The sequence below is a fragment of the Panthera leo genome, chromosome D1, assembly GCF_018350215.1.
Source record: "Panthera leo isolate Ple1 chromosome D1, P.leo_Ple1_pat1.1, whole genome shotgun sequence".
NCBI classification, from domain to species: Eukaryota; Metazoa; Chordata; class Mammalia; order Carnivora; family Felidae; genus Panthera; species Panthera leo.
The window spans coordinates 40329365-40349008 of NC_056688.1; the positions used below are offsets into that span (position 1 = coordinate 40329365).

The window sequence follows — 19644 nt, forward strand, 5'->3', positions numbered from 1 at the left end:
TCCAAGCCTCCAGGGCTGTGTTCTTTCTCACCAGGGAAAATCCCTACAGGGTATGTGTCCAGTAAGTCGCTACAGAGGATCCCAACACATGTGCCCCAGAACCAGTGGAAGTCTCTCTGGAGATAAGAAGTGTCTGAAGAAAACACCATCCCCTGCAAAATATGACTAGTTTCCACATGAGTAATTAACTGGAGGCGAATAAAAGGAAGCACTTAAAAAGGGTCAACACAATTGCTAGTTTCATTTTTTTGTTTTTTTACTTGAAAACGTGTTTTAACCATCAAATTTTGGCAATTACAAACCTGTACACTGTTGGGTTGTTTTTTTGTGGTTTTTGTTTTTGGCCGTCTTTTTGTTGTTGCTGATGTTTGTTTTGGTTTCTTTCTTTCTTCTTCTTCTTTTTTTTTTTAATTTTTTTTTTTAGAAAAAGAACACAAGACTGAATACTGCCAACAGCAATATATGCAGAAACAATCCATTTCCATAAGGGACAAGATTCACTTGAAGTGCTAGCTTCCCCCTTTGCATAAGGTTTGGTATGTGATGTGTGTGCAAGTTCAGGGGAGTGCGCGTGCGTGTATGTAAAGAAATGACATACTTCATCTGAATTTGAAATGACGTAAAAATCAGGTATTTAGTAACTGGGCAAAACACACTTGTTTTAAAAATGTCAATTACAAACATCTTCTTGGAAACAGAGAAAGTTAAATGAAAACAGTAGAACCAAAGAAAGGTTACAGTACATTTTGAAATGATTAAAAAACATCATTTGCAAATCTAAAATCCTGTGTGTGTGTGTGTGTGTGTGTGTGGTTATCTCAAAAGTGGCAGACCAACAGCATGGGTGACTTAGAATTATATTCGACCCCCCGAAATTAAAGCATCCTGATAGGCATCAAATACAGTATCTACAAAAGCCTGGAAAATTGAAACCATTATATACAATTTTATAAACATTTGAAACACCAAAACATACATCTTTTACAAACCAGCCTGTTTGTAACAGGTAAATTTACAAGACAATCTCTCTGATACAGTGCTTAAAAAGAACTGCTTCCATTTCCTGAACATGTTTGTCACCTCCCCAAATGCAGTAGTATGGGCTCAGAGTTGTTACGTAGTAGCAATTCAGGTATTTGTTTGCCGGAAGGGTGCTGCGGTCCATACCAATGGGTCCCAACACGCTTCGAATGACTGTACGATTCTCCAGTGCATCTCCAACACTGGAAGAGACTAATTATGGCCTTTGTGTATTATTACATACTTGTAATTATTGCTTTTCATTATTACATAAGGAAAGAAAATCTTACTCTTTTCCTACCTCTTAGCCAGCTGGCTAAATAGTAACTGATGCCAAATCCACAAATGGTGACTCTAAACCCTAGAATTAAGCAGCCAGAAGCTTAAAGCCATTGTGGATTTCCACCAGAATAATGTGCAGTTGAAGGTCGCGGGACAAAAACCAGCATAAACACGTAACCGCCTTCTCACAGACCACACAAAATGAGGACTCTGGAGTAGGGCCTCTTCGAACCTCCATTTCTCATGGTGTGAAACTAGAAACACGAAACATAAAAGCCTAACCACGTTAGCAGTATCCGTGCACTGGGAGGGCAGAAGTGGGGAAAAAACAGACAATTACCTGGACAGCCCCTGCAAAACGAATGCTACATCTTCCTGAATTCGTTCCCAGGGAGGTGAGTTCTGCATCTTGTGCGATTCACTGTGGTGATCTCTTTTCTCAAGTCCCCTGACTTTGATTACGTAGACACGGCATTAGTAGGGGCAGTGGGTGGGGTGGGGGTGGGAAGAAGTAGGAGTTGGCCAGTGGTATAGATCTTTTACTAGCTTTGTCCCAGTCTGCGCTGGTGACTCCCAAGGGCGGCTCCAGACACGTTCCAGGAATGCATCATAAATTCCCTTTCCAGGCCTTCAAACTGATTGTCTGACAGGGTAAACCTCAAATGCATAGACTTGACCTGCTCTTACTGCTACTACTGGGTCTTCGACAATGGCATTTCACGAATGGGCAGGACGTGAGTAAATGGAAAGCTGGCACGGTATGGAACTCAGCAGCAAAATACTTGCAGAAGAAAGCAAATGAACATGTACATTACTCATCTTTTACAGCCCCATCGCTTCTGCTACGACAATGCTATGACATTAGCTGCTTTCAACCTAACCAGAATGTGTGCAATACAGATAAAGTGCCTACAACAGGCTATGGAAAATGGCTTCTAGGAGGTAGCACATACATGTTAGAAAAAAGGGAAAGACATTTCCTGGCTTACATATTTTCCATGTGGTTCATCATGGTGGAAGGGGCAGGAACAAACATCAGGACTGGTAGGGGGGAAGAAAAAAGAAAAACAAAAATGCATCCAGTAGGTAACATTATAATCAAAGTTTCACTATAATTGATGCCTGGTCTGAGCTCCATTCTGTAATTATCATTCCAGCTTCACTTTAGAAAACATTCATTTGGTAAAAGCAGCATTTTGATAAATGTCCAAAGAAAAGTGTGAATTCTGTAACTGCATCCTTCCTAGGGGGGCTGCAAGCAAGCAGGAGATCCTAAGGCTTCCATGAACTCTCTTTTCTAGCGTATTCCAAAGCAGGATTGTGGGAGGTCAACAGAAGCAGGCAGATACCATATCCCAGGAAAGTTAGTGGTGAGCAGTGTTCTATAGAAAGCATCTTGGCAGAATGATGCGTTCTAGTCCCTGTTCAGCTACTTAACTTCCTGCGTGAGCTCGGTCAAGTCTCGTCGCCTCTCCAGCCATGTTTCCTCTTTTATAAAACAAGGGGGTTAGGCAAGGGGATTTTAAGGACCCTTCCAGCTCTTTGAATCAGCAGTCACCCCACCTAATTCCACATTGGCCTAACTACAAACCATTTTGTAACCTACAGGGAAATCCAGTTATCCCCAAAGGGAAAAGATGCCATGTGTTTAAAGGTAATGAATCACAACATAACACATGCTCGTCTGGTATACATTTAGCTGCAGAGAATCAGGGGAAGATATGCTGAAGAAAGAGGTATTTTATATAGGCCAGAGCAAAGAGTGGGCACAATTTTCTTGGGTGACTTCACGACTGCATTAAGATCTATTTACTCCTTCATTACCGTGTCAGTCAGGCATTCTCCCTGGAGGAGATGCTGGGTAAGCAGTAGTGAGCCGTCGGCATTAATGTCGCTGTAATGTTTCCTGGGGGCAAGAAATGAATTGTTGGTTTTACTTTGATGGTTTTTATGTCATTGCGTTATTAACAGTGTAGCGGTGATTCTATTCTAGACCATTAGTTCATCGTTTTCTCCGCGATTCTTGCAAATGTGCTTCTTCTATAAGAAAAATACCAAAGACTTTATTCTCCAAAGCAGCCTCAGTGAAATTCATTTATTTCAAGACCACAGTGCGGATAATGCCTCCACGAGTAGGACTGACCAAGAGACGGGAAGAGGAGAAAAGCCGAGGAATCTGTGAAGTGTCTCATGTACTCAGGAAGCTTGGGAATGGAAAGGAATTTTTTTTTTTTTTTTTTTTTTTACAACGAACTTCAGCAACACTGACTCCTACTAAACACAACTGAAGCCACTAAAGATGTGTCTGAGTGGATGATACGCGGATTCAGGACAGTACAATTGACACACCAATGCCATATGTCACCAGAAACTGTGGACACAGAGATTTGCTCATGAAGCAGCTAGTGCAAATGTGCATTTATTTACCATGGCCACTGTGCACGTGGCCATAATCCGATTGAAGCGAAAGAGGAAAGTCCGTCAACTTGGTAACTTTAAGCTTCGAGTACTGGGTTATTCTATTTCTGGTGGAATGATTCTCCTGTCAATTTTGGAAACTCATATGGCTCAAGCCCACGTGTCAGAAGAGAGGAGAACCCCAGGGTGTGATCAAGCATTACACATTTTTCAAATAAGAGTTTAGTTCTGGAAAACGATAACAAAATATTATTCTTTAAAAAGCACAGTTTTGTTTTAAGTTAATATAAATGGCGGTACCAAAATAAAGTTAACTGAACCGGAGCAAAATATGGCATTTTGTGTTTCTCTGACACTGGAGAGATCGGAGAAAGTGAAAGACCTGCCTTGCTGGCAGGGTGTTCAACACGATCTGTATCCTAAACTCTTCGCGTCCGCTTTCCTCAAGAGCAGCCTTATTGAGTGCAAGCACATATTTGTACCTAGGCCCAGACACACGCACTATTATAATTTGTACACAAGAGCTAATCTACTTTCTCCTTTTCCAAACGTAATTGCATTTATAGTGAGGATGCTACCAATTTAGGATAACACTTAGATTTTTGTCTGCATTAGCAAGAATTGTGATTATCCAGCTGAAAACTTTGGAAGGATGTTTCCCTTTTTCCTCCTGAATTTGAATTCTGCTTAAACCTCTGAATACCTCTCATTCTAGAGAACAATGCGCTAAAGTACACTTTTTGTTTGTGTTTTGTCTTTTGTTTTTTCTTTCTCTTCCCTGATTCTCAGAACAAAGGCCAATGTCTGCAGCACTATTAAAATTGTAGCGAGAGCCAGGAATATTTCTGGAAAACACAAAACAGATAATCACATTCTTTCTAATGTGTGAACACTGTTAACCTTCTCCCCAACCCACAAAAGCGAGCCCACATATCCTCATATTTCCCTCCACTGATACCCTTCTCAAAGATCATAAAGCCCAACTATATTATATTGGATGCTTAACACAAACAAACAAAAATAACTAAGCATACAAACCATATTACCCAAACCTAATTTTATAGCTGAAAATTGGACAGCTTATTAAAGAAAAATAGAGTTGATTTTAAAGGCTTCAGCCCATTTTCTTGTCTGTTTTTTTATTTATTTAATATTTGTTTCTCTTTTCTTTTGCCTAAGAGACTAACTTTTCTGACCATCATAACTACTGTTTTAACCCCCCACCCCCCATTGGCTCAAAATTACATGCAACAATGCCTCTTTCTGCTTGCCAGTCGTTAATACTGCCGGCTCTGCCGTAACCCTTTCCAGGTCCCAAATACTGCACAAAGCCATACAAGATAGGCTGTATAACCCAATGGGTGGAGTTGATTCGCCCTGTAGAAACTTGGTGCCCGGTCTTGGCTGTGAACACAGGTACCTACTGCAAGGCTCTCCATCACCCCCAAGAAACAATCAGAGCCTTTCTTTCTGCCTAGCTGGAGTGGAGCTTGCCCGTGGCAGCAGGACTTGTGAAGAAGTTCCCAGCGGCAAACAATGTGTTTCTTTCCGGCTGCAGGCCGTGGAGACGCGAGCCCGGCCAGCCTCCTTCCGCAGTTCAGCCACAGACAGGGCTACGGCGCCCGCGGCTGTCTACACCTGGGTCTGGTGCTGAGTCTCCATAAAAGGAATGTGCAGGCTGGCGAGGCTGAGCTCGCCCACGCTCTCGTAGTCACTCATGGCTGCTTCGGAATCGTCGAAGCCGCAGCTGGCCGACACATCCGAGGACGAGGTGCCTCTGGAATTGTGCAAGGATAGAGACACGCTGTCTGCTGGGCCGGCCGTCTCTGCGCCCTGGTTCATGCTCACGGCAAAAGTACTGAATTCACAGGCGGCAGGCGGGCCCACCAAATCCGTGTCGTTGGGGAATGGGTGGGGAGGGAGATACTGGCTGGGGTGGAACTGAGGCCGTCTCCTGCAGTCCGGGCTCAGGGTGCTGGCCAGTGAGACGGGCTGGGAAGGGGGCAGGGCCTCGTACTGGTCTGGGAAATCCTCTGGCAGGGGAGGGGGCAGCTGGTCCTGATTCAGGAACTCCTCTTCATGGGGGGGTGGGTACTCGCTGTCGATGTCATAGCCGCCCAGGTAGTAATCGCTCTCCAACTCCCGAGTGCTGCCCTGGTGTGCAGACCCTCCCTCCTGGTTCTCATAGTTGGGCACTTCCTCTATGTCCGACAGGCGGGCCCCGGGCATCCAGTCAGAGGTGTCCCAGTGGTAGGCTGTGGGACAAAAGCGGTGACAGTTAATTTCCTCCAGTCTGGAGCCGGGGCAGGGCTCGGAAAGGAGCAGAGGGGGGACCTGACATGCAATTGACATCCAAGAGACCCTGAGATGCCGGGGGTCAAGTGCATGCTCCTTACAAGGGTTCTATGAGGGACCAGCCATGCTCTGGCCCTGGGGCAATGAGGGGATGGCGACTGTAAGAGATGGTGCCTGGTTTTGCAAGACCTCACACTCAGCCATGCCAGAAGGGACGGCCAGCCAGGGCATGCTGAGGAAACATAGTTCCAGCACCCCCTCCCTCTGTTCCCTCTTCCTTTCCACACGCTAAATGCAGAGCGAGGCTGGCAGCATGCTCCCAGAGAGAGGGGTACATGGGCCATACTGTGGTCCACAGAAGGCAGGGAGATGCATTGCACATCGATGAACCGCACGCGCAGTGGGGAGGCTGGGGGTGGGATGCTGGAGGGTCTTTCACCTCCCGATGCCAAGCACACAAGACACCTGGAACATGCAAAATTCAGATCAAAGAAACACAGGAAAGACGGAGGCAAAGGGACACAGTAAGAACAAACTCGGCAATTCAAAAGGCATTAAGTAAATGTGATGCTGGGGTCATGGCAGAGTCACCTCGGTTGTAGTTTTGTCCTTGATCCATGACAGACACTGTTTAAATACAAAGTAAGAGGTAAACCTGGTAATCCAAGCCATGTGAAGAGGGTAAAACAGAACATCTTAGATGACTTAAAAAAAAAAAAAACAAAAAAACATGCTCCTGTTTCTCCTCATTGTTATTTAGGAAACAAAAAGATAAATCCCATCTATACCTGGCCCCAATTGTATTAAGTCACTGATAAAAGTTACCTGATTGAAACCAATCCCCCTAGGATTATAGCTTTGAATGATACCTTAAGTATTTCCAGCTCATAATAGGTGCTCACTGGATACATGTTGAATATAAGAAGGAATTTAGTAGCAATCTGGATTCCAGATGATTGGGTGCTCTTCTCTTAGAAGGGATTTTATTAAAAAAAAAAAAAAAAAAAAGACTACCCCAACTATTTAAAAACTTATGAACTAGATTTTTTTTTTTCCTTCAAAATTGTAAAACTCACTCCAATCTCTAAAGAAACATCCGGTGTCCCCTCAGTTACCAGCTGATTAAAATCACCCCTAGATCCAAGTAACAAGGAAGCCCTATTTCCAAAAGGATAACTCTACACAAAGAAATGCCATTGAAGAAAAAAGTAAATACCTTCATTCTCTATAGTGTCAACTACATTGTTGACAAGCTGAATGACAGTCACAATGGATGCTTGTGGCCAGGAAAAGAAGATGGGGGGAAGGGAAGGACAGTTTCAGGTTAGTCACGTATTTCAGATACAAGTGAACTTCTCTTCACAACAATGGCAACAACAAAGACGTGGCATGCAAACACCCAAAGGCTCCCCAGTCTGTCCATTAGGCAGTGCTCCAGTGGACACTTTTATCTGGGAGTCCTGGGGCTACTTGGAACAGAAGGGAAACAGCAGCAAATCCGGGGCTAGTCCTTTGAAAGGCATGATCGGCAGGGATTGCTGGATCATAAATTCACACCCCATGGCCCGGCGAAATCAATCTAGGAAGGCAGTGGCTCGTCAAGCTCATGGTAATTTCTCATTAATAACTCCCCAAGGCTCTCCAGGGAAGACCTCTCTATTCCCATGGATAATTATTTGTTGGTTAGCCATGCTGCTCCAAAGCAAATGCCAGTGACGGAGGACAACCTTTGCAGGACTGAAGGCTTCACACTGTACATGATGCCACTGATAGCCTAGAACAACCCAGAGCCCAGCTTCTACCAGTGAAGCATGAACAGAAGTCAGTATCTGGCCTCCGAAATAGTTAGAATCTGGGAAGGGGAATTCTGTGATCTGCACGGGTTGATTTAGCACCTGACAGCAGCAGCTCGTGGAGAGGTGATCCCGCTTAAAATTAACTTGTTGACAATTCCTAACGTCACACCCTTTAGTCAGGACCAACCCAGAATGTTAGCAGGAAGGCCCAATGTGTGAGCTTAAGGGCACACGTAGCAGAGCCTGTGAGCATAGTCAACCAGGTATCATGCTGGAGCTCTGCCTGGAGTTTGGAAACTGTATGTTCTTGGGTGCTTCTCTCTAAAATGCAAACCAGGGGCCCCTGGATTTGGTTAAGCGTCTGATTTTGGCTCAGGTCATTACCTCATGGTTCATGTGCCGACAGCTCAGAGCCTGGAGCCTGCTTTGGATTCTGTGTCTCCCTCTCTCTCTCTGCCCCTCCCCGACTCATGCTCTGTCCCTTTCTCAAAAATAAACATTTAAAAAATGCAAACCAACAATAACTTATCTTCTGGTTGGGATGAGGGAAAGAGTAAGCATAAAGGCAAAAAGATCTGGAGGCGTGCCCTTGACTTTCTGAAGATGGTCAGAAGAGATCCACTGTTCTATGGTTTGTTATCTCAGCAGTCACATACATCAGGCTTCTGCACCTCTAAGGAGTGCCGGGTATTAGAGTGGAAGACATTTGGGGATGAGGGTGATGGAAGTAGACTATTTTACTTCTAAGATTGCTTCTATAGCCTTGGAGCTCACCTGTTCCTATATTTACCTGCGTGGGAGGGCGGGTAAACACTATGTTGTTTTCATCTTGTACTTCTGGGTACAAAATACCCAGCATAGGGTGCAGCACATAAGAGAAACTCAGCATGGGTTTATGGGTTGTATGATTACATTAATTAATAAATATTAAATTTTTGCCAATTGCTTATTTATGGGAAAATGAAGTGAGGTGTAGACTACGGTAATGCTAACTGTCTCTGAGGACGACCATTTGAAATTGTTCTTGATTCACCGCTATATAGTGAGCTCTCACTGCTTTTTGACCATTTCTGCTTCATCTCCTGGCCCGGAGAGGCCAAGCCATCCTCCAAAGCTGGTTCCTCGTCTCAGAAAACCCAGTGGTACCCTCTCCGTGAATGTAAGTTCACAACAGGTAGTGGTAGCAGCTCTGGAGTGTCAGTGAGGTCCAGGCACCACGTGGAATTTCATGCAACATATTGGGTGTATTGGGTGTATGTGCATTTTTCTAAGGAGCTGGTCCATAGTCACAGTATTCACAGATACTCTGAAGACCCATGACCCTAGATGATTATCAGGAGAATTCAAGTGAAATAGGATGCCACTTCCATGGAATGAGGGTGTGTGGGAAGGAGGTCTTACTCCTAAACTAATTTCTCATGATGGGGAGTTTGGATATACAGTGAAGAGTGAAGAGATCACCAGTAGTAAAATTAAAAAAAAAAAAAAAAAGTCACAGTTTTCTAGAGAGTGTCATCTGGGATGAGGTGGCTCCATTATGAAAAATAAAAGTCAGAGGATGCATTATCAGAGGTCAGGGAATTTTGTCATCCTCTGATATGGACCCCTGGCCTGCCCACAGCTGCAGCTCAATAGGTCCTCCCTCAGCAATGACCTCTAACAGCGGGGTCAACCAAAACACTGATGAACGCGCTCACGAGTCCATGATCGGGTCACCACTGACCGCCCACACAGAAGGCAGAACCCACCTAGGGGAACACATCTACAGACTGCTTACCATTGTCGTCGCCAGAATCTGACTGGAAGGAGCTGAGAGACTGAACTTCAGAGTTGCTGCCTTTATTACTGCCTGCAAAGCAGGTCACTTCTCCCGGATCATCAACCCCTTTGTCTTTGCGGACAGCCGGAGAGAAAGCAGAAATGACACTGGTTACCTTGTGCGTATTTCTGGCCTTCCCACCCCCAGAGTTCACTTCTCAGAGCTCTTTCATTTGCTTCGAGAAAATAATTTAGCTCCACAATAGAAAACTGATTGTGCCACTGGGGGCAAAGGTCTGTCAATCAAGTGATTTACATTATGGATTCGGAACCCTTAACCCGTGGTAAATGAGCTTGCAAAGAGCTGACAGCTGAAAGTGGCTGTTCCCTCCTCAAAGTGAGGCGACTAAGTGAAGAGTTGAAGGCAGGATGAAGTGGCTGTGTTGCTCTTTGCCATTCAGAGTTAATTTAAATCATTTACATGAACCGACGTGGTGTCAACACCAGGTTAAATGAGATTACTTATAAAATAGGGGTATAAATATTTTATAGGCAAGAATGCCATTCCATTCATCCAAACTTCCATCTCTGGGGAGCAAGTGGCTTTCTCAGCTTCGCCTCCTAGAGGGCAGCGTCACATCGGTTTTGGGAATGACGGCAGTTCTGCACTGTGTGTGGTAGAGGGGCAGCCAGCAGTGTGGACGTGCTCTTATCTACACACTTCCTCCTTTTGGCTATGCAAAGACAGCCTGAACAACACACACACACACACACACACACACACACTACAGGGCTATTTTCTTATTTGATGGACTAAAGGAAGCAATAAAAACAACCCATATTTTGAAGTTGTCAAGTAAAAAATGAATTAGTAGCCTAGAGATTGTCTCGCTGGCTAACCCTGCCTTGCTTAACAAAGAAGGGAATCTACTCAATAAAAACACAACAATACTTCGGGGGGAAATGTGAGTTTTGGCCTGAGGTAGATTCTGTAAATAAAGCTGTCACGTTATGAAGCGAGTGGAGGAAAAATGGTCACCAGGAAAACCTTCAAATCATCGCGTAACACGATGGGAAGAAGAGACGGTGACTTGTGATTGAGGGAGCAGTTGTCCCTCTTTGTGAGTGCAGAAATCACTGTTTCTTCCACAAAAGGTGATGTCAGTATCGGGCACTGGGGCTCCACACCTGCTGTCAGACGCTGAAGCCACAGCAGAACGATGAGGTGGATAAACAGCTGATGTGAGTGGAGAGAGACGCCTGAGAGAATCTGCCTCCCAACAGCCACACCGCAAAAACATATGAAGGTGTGCCTCAGAAAAGCACAGAGTGAGGCCCTTCAGCTTAACCCCGGACACTAGGAAGGAAACAACAAATGATCCACCCTGGTGAAGGCCGTGTATGCAACTTCTTTCTCCACTTCCTTTATTCAACCTCCTCTTTCTTCATTGTTAAATTAAAAAAGAGCCTTTCTAATAGCTGGTGGATTGGTGAGGTTTTCTTAAAGACTAACTCTACAGATCATTTGACAGGGAATGACTAAAATCCAAGGGAAGTGACTGACAATATAGGAGTGTCTCACAGAGAGGCAGAATCAGCAGATAGTGTGGTTGGGGCAGCCCTAAAAAGAACAGAAGCCCCCTCCTCGATCATCAAGAGTCTCTCTCCCTCTTTCTTGCTAAAGCTCCCAGGAGCGGTGTTGGTAAGAGCACAGGCTGTGTGTCCGGATGCGCCAGGTCCTAGTCCTCACCCCTCTTTTTACTAGCTCCTTGTCCTCAAGCTGCTCATTTCACCCCTCCGCTCCTCCCCTTGGGTGCCCATGTGGGCATGTGTGAGGCTTTAAGGAGACCCAATATACATTGATGGTGGCGTGGGCTGCCTCTGTCTTCTCAACAAATCTCTTCGTCCTTAACGTCTGCATTCTGGATTCTGTCCTGATGACTTGCTGAAATATCTTCTGATGTCTAAGAATCTTCCAGGTGTCAGGTACAATATATTGTGTTTTCAAGGCTGTGTCTTTCCTGATGGTTTCACAGTACTCAACCCTGCTAACCTTATTGATGGTCTTGGCTTCCACACAGCTGCCCTGTCGTCTTCCTCTGCTCTGTTTTCTGTCCCTTCCTGGCCTCTCGCTTCTGTCACCTCACGTAGGCATCTCCAAATTCTTTTGGAGGCCCATTTTGACCATCCTTTCCTTGTTCTTGTTCCCTCAGTGAGTTCACCCCTCCTAGAGATTCAACCACCCTGCATGCAGATGATGTCCAAACTTTCATCTCTAACCTCACCTTTCTCCTGAACAACACAGCCAGACACCTGTCAGGTAACCCTCATGTGCCCTTTATACTCATCAAGCTGCTTCCTGCTTCTGGAAGGCCCTCTCCAATAGTTTCCTACCCAAATCTTACTTATGCTTGAAGACACAGCAGAAATTCCCCCTTTCTCTACAAAGATGCCCTTACCTCTGGGGCTGCATATGCTCTCCAGCTCCATTTGAAAGCAGCCTCCCCTGTACCCTCTACCCCAACATGCATCATAGTACTAAAACCCCAGCCTTTGGAAATTCCTACTCCCAGGGCATCTCTGCTGCTGAAATATACGGCCATTTGGCCTGATGAAAAGTCATAGCTTACAACAGAGCTTGCGTTAGCTTCATCCTGACCGGTGTTAGGGCAGGGGAAACAATCACCATCGCTCAATTAGATGTTCACAGAAGCTAGCTAACTGACTCTGTTTTCTTTCCTCTTTGGTCCTTCTTAGTCTGGTCTCCATGGATCAGCCAGAGCCATCTTTTAAAAATGTAAGTTCGATCATGTCACTCACCTGCTTAAAGACCTGCACTGATGTTGCCATTAAAATGCATTCACTTTCCCTTGTTGCTCACCAATCCCCAACTACCTTGATCTCCTCTCTGTTCTTCAACATGTCAAGGTCTTTCCCACCACAGGGGCTTTGCACCTGTGGCTCTTTCCTTTGGCTATAATACTGCTGCATGAGGCCTAAAGGAGAGGGAAATACCACTATCTGGAGCGGACTTTTCCTGCCTTGCGGTTCACCCTCTTATTTCATGGACCGTGCATTCCAGCCGAACAGACGGTTTGCTTGTCTTCTCATTGTCTGGGTCCCTCCACCTTTCCCCGGACCTTTAATGTACCATGGTCCATTTCAAATATCCCTCTGTTCCTCTCAAGTCTTCACCCTAAGCTGAGAAATACTCTCTTCTTCTGACCTGGAGGAACATGCTTTCTGTTTATCACTTAGGTCATTACACAGCTTGCATTACCAACAACGGTGTGCCATTATGAGTAGAGCATGGGTTTTAGAGCTGACAGCTCTGGGCTGGCCCACCCGCTCTGCTGCCTCTTGCTAGCTGTGTGACCTTGGGGACCTTATGCATGCTCTCCGAGCCTCATTTTCCCCATCTGTAAATGCGGTAAGAACCAGATCAGTTTTTCTGTACAGTCAATTCCAGGACAGGTCACAACGAGTGCTCTGTGCAGGCGGGTTCTCTCTCCTTTCCCTGCTTTCCTTCCACAGTGCCAGACCACAGCTTCCCCAGTGACCCTAGAGGGATGAACAGACACACTATGGCTTCCTACTCACTGTCGGTTCCTGCGTCCCAGCCATTCTTGCGGATGGAATCGCAGTCGGAGCGGCAGGGCGACACGGCGGGGAGGTTGGGGGCCACACTGCACACGACCACACCGCGCCTGGCGGTCAGGATGCGCGGCGACTCAGGGTGGAAGGTGGTCATCTCCTGGTGCTCGCCGCCTAGCCCGTCCACGATCTTATCCAGGTTGCTCCTGGAGTCGCTCTGGAAGCACGGCGTGTAGGCCATGGGGCGCACGGGCACCTGCGGGGGCCCCACCTCCTGGTAGATGTTGCGGCCGTCCCCGCCGCCCCGCAGGTTGCGGAACGGGATGCCGTTGCTCTTGTTGAGCAGGGCGGCCGTGGCGGGGTCCTGCACCAGCGTGATGTTGTTGCGCGAGTAGTTCTTGCGGAAGACCTTCTTGCGGAAGACAATGAAGAGGATGACCAGGATGAAGATGACGAAGAGGACCACCGCGATGCCGATGAGCTCCTCCTTGCCCACGTACGAGTGGCCGGCCTGGATGTTGGGCACGACCACGGGGCGCAGCCCGCAGTACTGGCCCACGTAGCCAGGCGTGCAGTTGCAGACAAAGGAGCCGAACACGTTGACGCAGGCGCCCCCGTTCTCACACTCCTCCCGCTCGCACTCGTCCACGTCCTCCTCACACCTTGGGAGAAAACACAGAGTCCTTCTCAGACAGCAAGGCGCGCGGCTCCATTCCCAACCGCCTTCCTTATCAGAAAGCACAGAGCGCAAAGGGCACGTGGAGCGTGACAAAAACAGAGTGAGGGTGTGCGAGTGCGTGGGAGGTGGCTGGGCACCTCGGGGGGGGGGGGGCGGGGAGGGGGTGACCTGAGTTGTCATGGGAAGTTAAGGGATTTCTCCCAAGGGGATGGCTCCCAGACCCTAGCCAGATGGGAGCAGGGCAAAGACTGGTGGGGGTGGGGGAGAGGAGAGAAGGAGCAGAAAGAAAGAACAGATGCTGTTGGAGAGGTACTGGTTTTCAAATCCTCGGGGCCAGGTGCGTTTCAGAATTTAAATTTTTGCAGTCTTAGAAACGTCATACAGTACATGGCTTTCATGCTCTGGCAGATACCCGCCCCACTGCTGGAACCATGGCGCTGGCACGGGACCCATAACCAAATATGCCAGTGTTTCCACAATAAAACATACGGATATTCATTCTCAGTGAGAGAAATAAAGACTAGAAATAGTCTCAGAGCAGTTTTGGCTGGTTTTGCCACCAGATTAGTTTGCCACTAATTTATCCTTAACCCTTTTATTTCTTTGAGCTTTTGGGATTGTAGAATTGCAGAGAAAGAGCAGTGAACCTATATACCTTATGCAGAGTTTCCCAAGAGGAAGAAATCTTTGGTTCTGACATGTTCCTTCAACAGTTACTGTAATTTTTGGTCTCTCTGGGAACTGTGTGTGTGTGTTTGTGTGTGTGTGTGTGCACCCACACACAGGTGCATTAGAGGGCTTGGGCAAAAATAGGGAGCAGGTGGATAGGTACAGGGCTACATATCTATGTATTTTACAGATTCTGTGCTTACGATAAAGGTTAATGCTAATACAGATTATCAGGAAAGAATGATTAAAGCATTCTAATGAAAAACAATTAAATCAATTTTATTCTCTTTAAAGCAATCCACGACTCACTTCAAGTATAATTACAAGGCAAAAACGTCTGAGTCTTACTCTTTCTTAGTTTAACATTATGTGAGAACATGGACCTTCTTTCTCCTTCTTCATTTTTCTCTACTTCAGCAATTGATCTGATGTGTTCATTTAAAAGGCACGATCACTTATATCTCTGGTAATCCACCTTTTAAAATGTAGTCAAACGTCCCTAATTTGAACAGATTGAGGCCAGGTCATTTGGAAATTAGAATCACAGAGTATTTAAAAATAAATGCAGCTTTATTACTTTAAATTACATCCAACGATTCAAAGCCAGCTAAGTATTTCCTGGTAAAGTCCTCGGGAGATTTGCTTTAATGAATACATAAGACTGATCTGTAATTAGAATATCACTTGCTTGAGATTACATATATATACTTCTCAAACGAGCAAGGATGGTTGGAAGTGGCATTTTACTGAGAGCTTAAACCATTCCCTTTCCATTTGGCTAACACTTTAATTTCCCTCATTTCTTGGGGGAAAAAAAAGGTATGCAAAGGAGAGGTATGTTTTAGTTTCTCAGAATGGTCATAAAACGTTAGGCAGTAGAGTCCAGTTAATGACTTCTGGGGACACGGGTAAGCATGTCTGCCTCAGAATGACACTGGAATTATTAGGGGTCATGGATGATTCCCTTTAAAAGAATTGTTTTCCTAATTAGAGAACACACGGCAATTATGTAAAAATTTGCAAATATAGGTAAGTATAAAGTAAAAAATGTAAATTACCAGTAACTCCATTACCCAGAGATAATCCCAGTTAAGATTTAAGCCATTTGTAAGCACTCTTTTCGTAGAGATATTAACCCTTTGCCTGGCCTGCTCGTGGTAAATCTTTTATCCCAGTTAGTTGTTTACTGTTTTGCTTTCTTAGGGACAAGAAGCGGCAGGGAGAAAGACTGTTGCACAATCTCACTTACGTGACTCCAGTGAGCCCAGCTTTGCAATTGCAGATGAAAGCGTTCCCTATTGGGTCGCAGGAGCCTCCATTCTGGCAGGGGTTTGGGAAGCAGGCTGTGATCTCAGACTCACAGTTTCTCCCGGTGAACTGTGAGAGACAGGTACACTGATAGCCTAGGGAGACAGAGGACCTCATGAGCCACAGATGCCACTGGCAGTGCTCAGAGTGCAGGGACTCGGCCACGGTGCGCCCTCCTACTTCCTCCTAAACCAAATCTTTGGCATGGCCCAGGTTCCAAAGATGATTTTCAAATTGGTTACTTTTTAAAAGTTTATTTATTTTTGAAATTGAGAGGAAGAGAGAGAGAGAGGCTGAGAGAGAGGGAGGCAGAGAATCCCAAGCAGGCTTCGTGCTGTCAGCACAGAGCCTGATGCGAGACTCGAACTCACGAACTGTAAGATCATGACCTGCGCTGAAATCAAGAGTCAGATGCTTAACCCACTAAGCCACCCTGGCACCCCTCAAATTGTTACTTTGAACTAGGGACACATTTGCCACAAAAATGCCAAGTAACGGTTTGGATCCCCTGCTAGTTAATTGCACCGAATTAACCACATACCTAAATGCTAGCGAGAATGGTAAGAGACACCCAAGATTCCAAGAGCAGGGACCAAGACAGGACAAAGATGCTTTGCCAAGCACACGACTACATAAAAGGCAGTATTTTTCCAGGGAGGAGAAGTCTACCATAGGTACAATGCTAGCTCGTTTCTAGAAGACCTCTCTCACCCCTGTGCCCTTTCTCCTTGGCTGAGCACTTGCAATCCACCCCACTCCCCCACCTGGAGAGGAAACGAGGAGAGCACAGGTAAAATGAGGATATATAGCAACTTAAATATATAGCAACTGAGTCTCAGTTTGACATACGCACAGGGAGATGGAAGAATCCCAGCCTTTACCCAGCTCCCATATTTGGATCCCGATTTTCACATCTTTGCCAACTTTCTCCACTCCTGAATCCATCATGAGGAAAGAGATAGTAATATCCCTACTGCAAAGAATATCAAATATCAGAGTAGGTAAGATTCTAAGAGGGCAATGGCATTATTTACCTCTCAGAGATAGAAGGGATGAATAATTAGTAAGGACTTTCTTTCTCCCTACTTACATTTTAAATTCCTTTTTTTTTTTTTTTAAATTAAAGCTATATATCCACATAGTAAAGAGTCAGTTCTACAAGTTCTATTTTGTACAACAGCAGCTCTGCATCCCAGTGAACAGAAAAGTGGACCTTTGAACAACATGGGTTTGAACTTCGAAGGTTCACTTATGTGTGAATCTTTTGCAGTTCGGTACGGTGAATTTATTTTCTGCAGGAACTTAATGCCATTTTCTTTTCTCTAGCTTACTTGATTGTAAGAATGCAGGATATAATACATATAACATACATATTACGTGTTAATCAACTGTTCATGTTATCGGTAAGGCTTCTGGTCAACAGTAGGCTATTAGGAGTTAAGTTTTGGGAGTCAAAAGGTATACCCAGATTTTCAATTGTGTGGGGGTTCGGCGCCCCTCGCCCCATTTTCTTCAATGGTCAACTGTACTTATCGTTAATTCAACACCAAACTCTTCATGGACTAGGTCTTTCTGTGTTATCTCTGTTTCACTGGTGTTCTATATTTTCATCTCCTGGAGAAGTCTTTCCTCAAGGTCTGACTGGCTTCATCCTGAATAGTGCCCCCTCGTCCTGCTGTGGGGCTGCTGTCATGGGAACGCCCTCTGCTGGGCTGGAGCTAGTGTTTGTGGTATCACCTGTTTTCCTAATTTCTTGGCAGACTCTATTTCATCAGGACACATTCCACAGTAGCTTCCCGAGAAAGGGTTTACAGGAGGTCAATATTGTGAGACCCTGCATAGCTGAACCCTACATTACTATGCCACTCTTTCCCCTCTCTGGTAGGCAAAGTACAAAATTCTGAGTAATTGCCTCCATGTGGCCTTTGAGAAATCCCAGGCCCTTTCGGTTCCTGAAGTTTGTACATGGCCTGGTTTCTTTTCCTCTCCGACAACGTGGAGGTTCTTCCCTTGGCCCCCAGCTTTCTGAGATTGCACAATGATATACTTTAGTATGGGTTTATTTCAACCAACACTGGGCACTTTGGGAAGTCCTGTTCTTTAACTTTGGGGACATTTCTTTCATCGTTTCACTGATGATTTATTTTCCTTTGTTTTCCTTGTTCTGTCTTTATGGAAGTTTTATGGTTTGGATCTCAGATCTCCTGAATCTTCCTCTAATTATTTTTCTTATGTTACATCTCTGTGGGTTTTTGCTGTAGTTTCTGAGAGATTCTCATCTTCTGAAACAACTTCTATTGAGATTTTCATTTATGCTGTCGTTTTCCAAGGGCTTTTTTGTTGTTGTTGTTCACTGAGGTTTTGTGTGTGTGTTTCTGTTTTTTAAACAAGAGCATCCTGCTTCTGTTTTGTGGTTATAATATCTTCTCTTATCTCTCTGAGGATATTAATATATTTATGAAGTTTTCTTCCTGCATAGTTTTCTCCCAGTTCTTTTTTTCTGTTTCTTTGTTTTGGTCTCTGTGATGGTAAATTTTATGGGTCAACTTGACTAGGCTATGGTGCCCAAATGTTGGGCAAACACCATCTATGATGATGCTGTGAGGGTATTTGTGGATGTGATTAACACAATCAGCTGACTTTAAGTAAAGCAGATTACCCTTACTCATTCAGTTGATGACCTTAAGAAGGAGGAATTCTGCATCAAGACTGCAGCATAGAAATTTTGCCTGAGTTTCCAGCCTGCTGGCCTGCTCTGTGATTTCAAATTCAAGACTGCAAAATCAACTCTTACATGATTTTCCAGCCTGCTGGCCTGCCCTTTAAATATCCGACTTGCCAGTCCCACAATTGTATGAGTCAATTCCTTAAAACCTATCTATTATCCATCCATCCATCCATCCATCCATCCTACCTATTCTGTTTTTCTGGAGAAGCTTGATACATTCCGTATCTTCCAAATTAGAGGATTTTCTACCTTGTCCGGCAATCCTTCCTTATCAGCTCAGATTGCAGAGGGGAGTGGTAGGAAACCAGAAATCTGATGGGAAGCTCTGAGCACATGAATGGGGTTTGTCAACTGTGATACTACATTAGTACCGTTGGTTTTGGAAATTTCGCCAGTAATGACCCTTATCACCTGCTCAGAGGGAGAGTGAAGGCCTGGTTTCTCACATTCAGGGGACTGGGTGGTGGTAGAGGAGGGCTGATTGTGGGTCTCAGCATCCAATGAACACATCAGATTTACTTTTACCTCCCTGTCCCCCAAGTGCTGGCTGCTCGGCGTCTTCTCACCCCTGCATTTCACCATCACCTGTGGGCTCTGCCAGGATGTGGGGAGAGTGGTTTTGTGGCCATGCAGAGAGATTGGGAATCTGGGGCTCTGACTGCCTCTTAAACTCACTTTTCAACAATTCTTATTTTAAGCCCTTCTCCCTATCCCTTCCCCTTTTAGAAGTGGCTAATGCCTCCAATTCCTGAGCATTTTGGGGATTCAGTTCCCAGATCCCCTTTTATTGGTCAGCATTTCAGCTTCTCAGAACTTCATTTCCTAGGGGTCCTGGGTGCTCAGTCAATTAAGAGGCCGACTCTTGATTTCGGCTCAGGTCATGATCTCACAGTTTCTGAGTTCTAGCCCCGCATCAGGCTCTGTGCTCACAGCACAGAGCCTGCTTCAGATGCTCTGTCTCCCTCTCTCTGCCCCTCCCCTACTCACACACATGCCCTCTATCTCAAAAATAAATAAATGCTGAAAAAAAGAAAACAAAGCTTCACTTCCCTCTTCCTTACCACCTCTCTGTTTGCCTCTCACCCTCAAAGCTTGTG

At 45.3% G+C, this 19644-nt stretch overlaps 1 protein-coding gene across 1 annotated transcript in view; it reads right to left on the minus strand.

Moving 5' to 3' along the window:
- Positions 1-383: 383 nt before the first annotated feature.
- FAT3 (FAT atypical cadherin 3) overlaps positions 384-19644 on the minus strand; it is a 94386-nt gene continuing 75125 nt past the window's right edge. Inside the window, exons 14-19 of the mRNA XM_042907115.1 lie at positions 15761-15914; positions 13170-13825; positions 9589-9702; positions 7232-7291; positions 6607-6642; positions 384-5975 (exon numbers count right to left, since the gene is read on the minus strand). Coding sequence (XP_042763049.1) covers positions 5353-5975; positions 6607-6642; positions 7232-7291; positions 9589-9702; positions 13170-13825; positions 15761-15914 — 1643 coding nt within the window. The 3' untranslated portion in view covers positions 384-5352. The remainder of the gene's footprint in view (positions 5976-6606; positions 6643-7231; positions 7292-9588; positions 9703-13169; positions 13826-15760; positions 15915-19644) is intronic.